At 39.4% G+C, this 11,176-nt stretch overlaps 1 protein-coding gene across 50 annotated transcripts in view; it reads right to left on the bottom strand.

Annotated features, from left to right (window-relative positions):
• Positions 1 to 1,839: 1,839 nt before the first annotated feature.
• The window catches only part of LOC309553369 (protocadherin gamma-C5-like), a 764,755-nt gene continuing 755,418 nt past the window's right edge, over positions 1,840 to 11,176 (bottom strand). For all 50 annotated transcript variants that reach the window (XM_082254515.1, XM_082254518.1, XM_082254510.1 and 47 more), the window contains exon 4: positions 1,840 to 2,118. In XM_082254515.1, the coding sequence (XP_082110641.1) occupies positions 1,904 to 2,118 (215 nt within the window). In that variant the 3' untranslated portion in view covers positions 1,840 to 1,903. The remainder of the gene's footprint in view (positions 2,119 to 11,176) is intronic.

Genomic DNA, 11,176 nt, shown 5'->3' with positions numbered 1-11,176 from the left:
AGCAAAGCAAAATGTTGAATAGCATTACGTTGGCATAAAATGTAAGAGTTTGGCCCAATTTTAAAAGCAAGTTACTACTGTATATTAATAAAAGCAACATCAGTAACCTTAAAAAGGCATTTTCTAAAGAAGCTTGGCCAAATTTATCATATATATCACAAGTGACCCCCGATGTCCAAACTCTACCTCCCTCTGAAAACAATATTGATATAGAGGCCTATTTTATAATAGGATAATGGCATTGATTGTGTGCAATGTTGTATTCCACATCAACCATTCTAATTTCATCTTTCTTTAATTCATAGCAGAAGATGATTTCTGGTAGGATTTAATAGGTTGCTTCACTTTGCACACTGGTCTCTATCTTATTAAATAAGCCTCAATAATTTAGCGGATAAATCAACGTTCAAAAGAATTTAGAATTAATTTGTTCATTAGTTGCTTCATACCTTAAGCCAGTAGGGCATTTTGAAATGTAATTATTTTTTTCATTTATTAATTTATTTTTTTGTAATTTCTCATGTAAATAACTGCAACTGTAGGAATTATTTTGATATTCAAATAATTATGAAAATGTAGGCTAGTCTAGGTTGTGTCTTACGTCTCCTCCCCCCAGTGAAAGTACTCAATATACTTAAACATTTTCCCTGCACTACACAGGCTTACTTTAACCATTCTAGATAAAGAATGAATGACCCCCATGCTGGCTACATGCAACAAAGTCCCTACATCTGGTGGAAAACTGTAGACACCATGTGAAAATTAGACATGCATTTCTGTGTGCAGAAGTGTAAAGAACCCGGTTTACCACCCAGAAGGAGCGAGCTGGCATGAACAATTATATCGGTGTTTTCTGTACATCAAATAATGTGAAACTTTTATTCCATAATTGGGGGAACTTACATTTTTTTTTCTTTCAGAAAATAAACAAAACATCAACAAGTACAGTATTAAAAGAAGTACTGCACAAGACCATTGACACTCTTGCTAAGTAGTAGTTGTACAATCACTACATATATATTTGTTTTTACATATTTAAGCAAAATAAACTCAGTTAAAGTGTTTCCATTACTTATACTCAGTGGAGGCACCCACTTTGCAAGCTAACCTTGGTTCTTTGTTTTAGGACTACAGCTTAAAATTTCCAAGTGGGCACATGAGTTTTAGTATAATGGTGCCTTCACTTCTTGTAGGTAATGACAAAACAAATTATCCATAATTACCAATATTTCCAGACCCAATGACAAAATAGGCAGGGCATTACCTAGCGGGAAAGACTATGAGCTGGACAAAATTTGACCCTGGATTTAGAATATTGGCAAGTGTTTTTACCAAATGTTATCATTTATCAGGGCTTGCCTTCATATGTATCAAGCCCTTTAGGAGTATTTATTTTTTTTTAATTCAGGTGAAATATCACTACCTTTAGCAGACTGACTAGTGCCACTAGTTAGTCAATGGAAAAATAATGGGAAACAGGTAAAAAACACTTAATTACCTGGATGTTTATAAATTATAAATATCTACTCTGCTGGGATTATATACAATGGAAGAAATTCCACAAGATGGAACTGTGGGAGCAAATCAAATTGAAGAAGTTTGTAAAAAGAGTGCATACGTTAGCTAGGTAATTAGCCTGCACTAGTACAAAATATTAATGAATATATCAGGGCACTTATTTCAGAGGCTTTAATATAATGTTTTCATCACAAAGGCTAAAAGCAGGCAAATGTCCAGCTAAAGGACATTATGTTCAGCCAGAAATAACGATGACACATTCTTGATACTGATTTTATGTATATGTTTCCCTAAGGTGACATTCAACTTCACCCGAAAAAATTTTTGTAAGATGGAAAAGCTCTCAAACAATGGTGCCCTGTTTATGTAAGCTGTTCTAAAATGGTTACTTCTTGTCTTTCTTCCCCGACTTCTTCTTGTTTCCACCACCTTTTCCATCACGCTTCCCTGCAGCATTGGTCGGGGTTAGTGTACTTCCCGGAATGTAGACGTTTTGTCGGTAGTCGGGCACATGCTGCAGGGTGAACTGTGGTCCATATCGGGCACTGAGGCCCATGGTGCCTGTGCTTCCTCCAAGGCCCGATGTTCCTTCAGCAGCCTCTGTAAGTTAATATGTTAAAATGTTGTTAGTGCTAATTAAGAATTATATCTGAATTCTAAATGACAAATATATAAATATACATGTATTCTTATGCCCATTCTAGAAAAAAAAAAACTTTTTTACATTAAAGAACAATCCTACTTAAAATTAGTAAGATGGAATTATTAGTATTTTCCATATTACTAATTTTAAGTGGGATTGCATTGGATACATTGTATTGGTAACAATGGCAGGACTTTCTGAGTTTTAAAGGTTTAGTTTCTACAAACTTATTTTCTGGCCATATTGTTTTTGTGTTTTTGAAGACATCAGATAACTCTGTTTAGACCTAAAATCATTGCAATTTGCACAACTGGTTATTGTTTTATGTCTGCTTGTGTGTGACAGATCTCTTGACATCAACTGATTCATTCTGTTCACAGGGACCACGGGCTAAAAATGTAAGGTGTAAGTCAAGGAAGCATTAGAAAGGAAGATCTATATTAAAGCATATTTTCCAAAAATGAAAATGGTTTCGGCATTGGTGATCACCTTGCTGTTATACAGACCCTATTGATTCACTGACCCTGAATACGTATCCATATCAGGAAATTCAGAGTAGACTCAGAAATCCTCATCTGAATACTTAATCTAGGCTAAAGACACAAAGGGGTTGATTTACTAAAGACAAAGCCACTGTGCACTACAAGTGCACTGGGAAGTGCAGTCGCCATAGATCTGAGGGGGACATGCAAGGACAATGGAAAACAGCATTTTTGCTTGCACGTGAGTGGATGATATAAATCAGCAGAGCTTCCCCTCATTTCAGATATTCCCCTCAGATCTACAGTGACTGCACTTCCACGTGCACTTGCAATGCACTTCAAAGTGCACTTGTAGTGCACAGTGGATTTGCCTTTAGTAAATAACCCCCCCCCCCCTTATTGCATTTTGCAACTAAATTAGAAGTGAGCATGGCAGCCTCAGTATCTTTACCAGATTTTCTTTATGATACAGCAGAAGTAATCATTGTTTAGTCATTAATAAGTCAGGTTACTTTAATATCTCAAACCCAACTATTTTCAGTGCTATCTCATTTTTGAATATTATTAGTTACTGTGGCTCCATATAAGCAGGGAAAAATTATCATAGATCCTCTAGTGGTTGATAGGCACATACAACTAGGAACAACAATGTACATAGAAATATCAACTCTCATTATGTGTATTTCTCAGTCTTACTTCATCTTGTAGCTTTAGCTATGTGCCAGAGGTGTAGCTAGAACCATCAGGGCCCCAGTGCAAGAAACCATGAAGGGCCTGCAGTGGGCCCCCTTCCTGCCATCTTGGTGCCTCCCCACGGGGGTGGAATGCCAGGGCCTGGTCGCAAGTGTGACCTTTGCGATCCTGGAAGTTCACCCACTGGTGTCAGTAGTTTTTATTTTTTGGTATTTGAATTGTATTATTTTTTATCATTTTATTTATTTTTTTTACAATATCACTGACTATGACTCTCTCTGTCCATTCAAAAAAAGGAAGGAGCTGATAAATCACATATTTACCGACCCCTTCCTGGTTCTCTATTGTGACACATCCCCTGCAGCAGCCAGCAGGAGAGGGAAGGGAGCACAGTTGGGGGGGGGGGCACACAGGGGCCCAGAGACAGCAGAACACAAGTAAACTGGATAGGAGGAGTGGCGGGGGCAGCACACAGAGGAATCAATCTTCTCCATTTCCCTCCTGCAGCTGCAGGAGGGAAAAGGAGGACAGTAATTTCTCTACATGTTGCCCCCTTCGCCCCTCCTATCCAGCTGTACAGGGGTACCGAACAGACCCCCTGGAGCACGGGACCTGGTTGCAATTGCAACCCCTGTAGTTACGTCCATGCTATGTGCTGTAATTTAAATGTACAACCTGATACATTATGGCACAGAAAATGCACTGTATTTATACATATACTGTATATAAAACGAATCTTGTAATGTAGGCTGTTACTCTTCCCCACATGATGAAGGAGGGGATTACTAAGGGTAGAACTAATCAGAGTTAGTAAAGTAAAGCTTTTTTCTTTTCTTTTCAAGCAGCTTATTTAAAGCAGATATATTTTATCTCTAAGCAGATAAGGTATACATGTATTACGTTGTCTAACCCTTAGCTATATAGTGTGGGGCATGGTGAGTGAACTGCAAGAGTGCCCATATAGAATTGCAAAAATGTAACTGCTTGTTTAGGTGTTGTTGTTTTTTTTTTTTTTTGGAGCAAGAGAGAGACAGAGTCCAGACTGATTTAGTTATTTTTATAGTTAAAGACAATGGAAAGGCAATGCATGATAAAGTTACAGTCCACAGTTTCCATATTTGGTGATTGTACTATTTGATTTTTATCTACATATTTTCCAGTGATCTTTAGATGATGTGTTTTTTTGACATATGCATCCTGTATTTTTTGCCATGTGCAGATTTAAAGTCAAACTATAGGCAAAACTTTATTGTTTTCTTTCTGAATAGAGAAAGGGAGGGTTTTAACCCCTGTTGGTTTATATTTTGCCATCTGTGCCCCATTGGAAGGATTCACCTTCACTTCCTGTCCCAAGCCACAAGAACTTTGTAATATTTCCCCTCTTTTACTTTTCTGGGGACAACTGAAACATGTAGTATTTTCTTTCACTTTCAATGCTAATAGTAAACAGGACAAATAGAGAGGATGAATCTCCCTAATGGGGACACAGACAGCAATAAAAACTGTCAGTAGTGATGGGCCAACCACCCCCTGTTCGGTTCACACCTGATCTCCCAAATATGGGACCCGAGCCTCGAACCCTATTAAGTTCTATGGAACCCAAACTTGAAGCATCAAATGCACCCATTTTAAAGGCTTATATGCAAGTTATTGGCCTTAAAAAGGATATGGGCCCCAGGTACTGCCCTGGGGGACATGCATCAATGCAAATTGTTTTTTTTTTTTTTTTTTTAAATATAGTTTTAAAGGAGCAGTAGTTTTATTGATGCTTAAATGAAACAATAAAAATGAAAAATTCCTTTTAAATATGGTTCCTGGGCGTCCCCTTAGTAAAGTGGTGCATTTTTACCGTGTATAAAACCTGCTGCTGCAAAACTGACATATACTGTATAAAGAAAAAAATTAGATTTAAATTGCAGGCAATACTATATCATTGCCGGCAATATAAAAATGTTTAAAAAATGGCGTGGGTGTCCCCCCCCAATCCATACCAGGCCCTTTGAGTCAGGAATGGCTTTTAAGGGGAACCCCATGATTCATATGCATATAGGCACATATCAGGATGCGATGATGGGCAATAGCAAGGCTGCACATGGGCACATAATAGGCTGCAATGATGGCCAATGGTGAGGCTTCATATGGGTACAGATAAGGCTGCAATGATGGCCAATGGTGAGGCTGCATATGGGCACATATCAGGCTTCAATGATGGGCAATGGCGAGGCTGCATATGGACACAGATCAGGCTGCAATGATGGGCAATGGTGAGGCTGCATATGGGTACAAATTTGGCTGCAATTAGGGACAATGGGGAAGCCGCATTGATGGGCACTGGTGAGGCTTCAGATGGGCACTGATAACGCTACATTGATCGGCATTGACCCTTATTTTGCTTCAAAGTTCTTTATTTAAAATGTAAGTTTATTTCCTGAAACTTCCCTCATAAAAATAAGGAGTGTGTTATACACCTTTGCGTGTTTACGCCGATAAAATAACTTGAATATATGCTACATATATATATATATACAGTATATATATTTTATATGTGCATACATACAGTATCTCACAAAGTGAGCACACCCCTCACATTTTTGTAAATATTTTCTATCTTTTCATGTGACAACACTGAAGAAATTACACTTTGCTACAATGTAAAGTAGTGAGTGTGCAGCTTGTATAACAGTGTAAATTTGCTGTCCCCCCAAAAAAACCCAACACAGCCATTAATGTCTAAACCACTGGCACCAAAAGTTAGTACACTCCTAAGTCAAAATGTCTAAATTGGACCCAAAAAGAAGTTGAGCACACATGCTCAGCATCATAGCCAGAGGTTGTCTTTGGGAAATAGATGTATGAGTGCTGCCAGAGGATGAAAGGGTGGGGAGGGGGGATCAACCTGTCAGTGCCCAGACCATACGCTGCACACTGCATCAAATTGGTCTGCATGGCTGTCATCCCAGAGGAAAGCCTCTTCTAAAGATGATGCACAAGAAAGCCTGCAAACAGTTTGCTGAAGACAAGCAGACTATGGATTACTGGAACCATGTCCTGTGGTCTGATGAGACCAAGATAAACTTATTTGGTTCAGATGGTGTCAAGCGTGTGTGGTGGCAACCAGGTGAGGAGTAAAAAGACAAGCGTGTCTTGCCTACAGTCAAGCATGGTGGTGGGGGTGTCATGGTCTGGGGCTGCATGAGTGCTTCCGGGACTGGGGAGCTACAGTTCATTGAGGGAACCATGAATGCCAACATGTACTGTGTCATATTGAAGCAGAGCATGATCCCCTCTGTTCAGAGACTGGGCCGCAGGGCAGTATTCCTCCAAGACGACCACTGCCTTGCTAAAGAAGATGAGGGTAAAGGTGATGGACTGGCCAAGCATGTCTCCAGACCTAAACCCTATTGAGAATCTGTGGGGCATACTCAAATGGAAGGTGGAGAAGCGCAAGGTTTCTACCATCCACCAGCTCCGTGATGTCATCATAGAGGAGTGGAAGAGGACTCCAGAGACAACCTGTGAAGCTCTGGTGAACTCCAGGCCCAAAAGGGTTATGGCAGTGCTGGAAAATAATGATGATGACTCAAGACATTGACATTTTGGGCCCAATTCGGACATTTTGACGTCGGGGTGTACTCACTTTTGTTGGCAGTGGTTTTGACATTAATGGCTGTGTATTGAGTTAATTTGAGGGGACAGCAAACTTACACTGTTATACAAGCTGCACACTCACTACTTTACATTGTAGCAAAGTGTAATTTCTTCAGTGTTGTCACATGAAAAGATATAATTAAAAAAATTACAAAAATGTGAGGGGTGTACTCACTTTTGTGAGATACTTTGTATACAGTATATATGCATGTGTGTCTATGCGTACATATGTGTGTATCCCTCTTCCTATTGCTGTCAGCCCAAGGCACTGGTCAACATACAACAATATGCAACAGCAACAGGAACAATATGTTCAATATATTTTATGTTAACTAATAAGCTACAATACTCAGCCTGGATAAACACACCAAGTATTAATACATGCCAGGAATAAACATTGGAACTTGCCAAAGGAGCTAATTTCAATGTGGTTTTTTTTTCACTCTTATGATATGTTAAATTTTTTTCTGTCAATTGAAAAATTCATCCTACTTTAAAAGCCAGATAACAGATTGCAGAACTTCTGCTACGATATTCATGCAATGCAAGCAAAAATGTGACTTTTAGATTATAAGACTGAAAATACTATGGCTCTACACATGACTGGATCATTAACTTTTCCTTCAACCACAAAATATAACTGTAACCATGTCAGTAAAATTAAACAATTTACTTAAAAGTAGATATAAACTCATTGGCTAAAAAAAAACTCATCAGCTTTAAAACTCATATCAGTTTAAAATACATTTTTAATATTTTTAAATCTGCAACTTTTAATATTTAATACTTGGTAAACCTGCCATGTAGGCACTTCTGGATGATTTAAACCCTAATATACACAGAGATTCATGTCCTGAAATTCTGTCATGCATCTTTTTGACAAGACGCTTTTTAATAAAAAAGCTAAAAAATAATAATTTATTGGACTTTCAAACAATGCTACCTGTTGTGTCATTGCAAACACCCACCTGCAGTCTAAAGGTACAGTGCAGTTCACACAAGTACTATAGGATGACTGTTATGAAGACTGCAAAGTTAGATACACTCTTCTATAATTATAATATAATTAGTAATATACAAACATTGCCTCTCATTGGTCATTATAATTTGACCACTAAAAGTAGTCAATAGCCCCCTTCTTGCCACCAACCAGGTTTACATCTGATCCAGAATATGATATTGATTAACAAAGGGAAAAAAACACCTGGGGCAAAACAAAGACTTGGCGGGGTTGATTTACTGAAGACATATGGACTGTGCACTTTGCAAAGTGCAGTTGCGCGCTACTATTGCATTTGCTTAGATCTCAATAAATGAGCGGAAGCTGTGCTGACTTCCATCATCAATTCATGTGCAAGCAAAAATGCTGTTTTTTAAATTTTACTTACATGTGATTGGGTACTTTTTGCAAAGTGAAGCATTACCTCATTTACTAAGTTCTGGAGCAACTGCACTTGCAGTGTGAAACTGCACTTTGCAAAGTGCACGGTCATTTTATCTTTAGTAGTTCAACCCCGGTATGTCGGACTCTTTGAATAATTAATTCTAATTGTGTATAATCAATGAACACCTAGTCAAGGCTGCAACTCTCAAAGTTTGGACATTCAGCAGAAAAACAGCTATATTTGAGAGCATCTTGTGGGCTGCAGGGAGTTCATATTGCCTGTTTAGTCTCATTTATCCCTGTTTAAACAATTTAGCAAGGTTTATTGAAGTGCATATTCTGCATTTGGTTCCCAATTATTAGGTCAGGAATTATGTCGTCAACACATAAAGATTACTGCTTCATTGGGCAAAGCAATATTTTTTCACAAATGTGGGCTTGTGCATTTGATATGCCTAGGATTATTTTTAATCCTAGTTCATACCCACACAATAAATCTCCAATCCAAGCCATGGCATGTTAGTACACAGTAAAACATCACAAACAAGCAACCATAGGAAAAAAAAGACTTAATAATGGCTCAAACAGATCAGCAGGGGTCACGGCTATACCAAATGCTTTGGTTTATTATTCTAAAGACTGTCATTTTATGGGTTTGAACAACTTTAATTTGGTTCCATTTACATAAATCAGCGTCAGTTTTCTGAATATTACATTTTGGTATAAAGTTAACACTGAGAGCAATTTAGCACTCCAGTATAAGGCACTCCTCTACTGTAGTAAGTACAAGATTTATTATAGAAACAGCTATTGGTGTTGGTGCACTCTCAAACAGAGTACGTTATATTTTAGATGTAAGCATTGCTGAGTATCCAAGTGTATTAACAGTCTTGTCACCTACAGAAAAAAGCTACCTTTAAGGTACGGTGTTTCTTTAAAACTACACATTAGCACCTAAACAAGTTGGGTTTTTGTCTTCTGAGTGTTACACGTTGCTTTCAACAGGGGTCCAATGTAAGTGCTCTTTACTGTTCCTCTTTGTACCGCCATTCACCCCTACATAAGAATCCACTTATCACTTTCTCCTCTTTCAGATAACCTGGGGCCATTATGGGATGGTTTAGCAACACTAATCTGATCACCAACGTAGTTACTGTAGAGCTGCAACAGGGACAGAAAGGTTTAGTTATGGTTGGGAACAATTATTGTGCAGGTTGTACAGTTGGTGATGCAGCATGGGCATCACAGGAGACAACCTTTTGAGCTGTAATTAGGACAGAAAATTAAGTTAAAGTCACAGTTGAAGGCTCTAGCCAGCAACCATTTTGCAAACAAAACAGTGTTTTTCTTCACCACAGGGTGTACAGTGATTTTGGTTGGGCATTCTAGAAATCAAGCAGGACAATTATAACAAACACCAAGATAGTAGCCCACGAACAGAAGGTGTGGGACTGTTTATAAAAAATGCTTTGAGTTGGCTATTAAGCTAAAAAAGAGGAAGTATGGGGATGCAGATTTTTTTTTATTCCTAGGTCCTAAACATGGTGTGGGACATAACGACAGCGCCTTTATTCCCCATAATGGGAAATTCAAGCCTACACCATATACAGGAACACATAAGGTTCACAGATCTCTGTACTGAATTCATAATACCATACACTGAAAGTGACAGTATGGTTTCCACTTTGCACCCTCGTAGACTGAGCTATAACATTTGGTAGAAGAAAAAAAGTCATTTTATGTAAAATAGTTAATCGTGTAATCAGAGTCACCAATAAGGGGGTGCCACTGGGCCTCCTGTAGGGGGCCTTGGCCCTGTCAATTAACAGAGGGAACTGGCCAGCCGTCAGCTTCAGGCTTCATGTAGCACATATATACAGTGTATACATCCTCCTAATATATTACCCGCCATGGCTCCAGAGTGGTAATAATGTTCCCTGGACTGCAGGGAGGGACCATCAGTTCATCCAGAAGAAGAGCACTGGCAGACTGGCAGGCTCAGGGCAGCAGGGCAGGCTGACTGAAACTGGAAGCGATCAGTGAAGGCAGGCACCAGGCAGTTCATGTCCATCCACTCAGCAGCCAGCCCAGCAGTCACACAGGGATTGCCGGCAGAAGTCTCAGGAACAGTACAGTCATGATGCACTGCATACACACACCTTTTCCTATGACTTGACTGTTGCATATGTTCAACTGTACAGCAGGAAGCAGCCATCATGATGATAGTCACACAGTTCAGGTGCTTTGAGCCACAGCACCTGCACTATGTGATTATCATGATGATAATAATGATGCCTATTTAAGGAAGGAGAGTGAAATGCATCCTTAGGTCCCTATAACACATGGTGGACTCAGCTTTGCTCAGCAGGGATCTATCTGCTGATCCCTCCCTGATCAGAGCAGGTAGATGACAGCTCCATGTCCTCTTAGTTTATGCAGGATCGTCGCAGACCCAGCCCACTCTGATCTATGTGCGGGCAGGTGTAAATGGATGCACTGTCCATTTACACCCAACTGCCCCCTGATCCGATCTGTCTAGATGTAGGCAGGATGGATATCCTTTCCGATTATTAAGCGGACTGAATCGGATGTAGGCGGGTGTAAACAGACATTAGCCCCTCTATAGAGGTGAATAAAGGTCAGTTTTTCAGGTGGACCCAATCAGATCGATCGTGTGAAAAAGGCTTTAGGCCTCATTTACACTTCTGTTTGGGGTATGGTAAAAAATGTGTGGCTCAGCTGTGTGTTTTTACTCCCCTCAACTGCTCCCCCTATACTTTTTAAGTGGGTGGGCGGGGTCAGGGGTGG

Source organism: Pelophylax lessonae (assembly GCF_965119305.1).
Source record: "Pelophylax lessonae genome assembly, chromosome: 4".
Taxonomy (NCBI): Eukaryota; Metazoa; Chordata; class Amphibia; order Anura; family Ranidae; genus Pelophylax; species Pelophylax lessonae.
The sequence above is the reverse complement of the archived record's forward strand: the minus strand, read 5'-3'. Positions and strand labels throughout refer to the sequence as shown.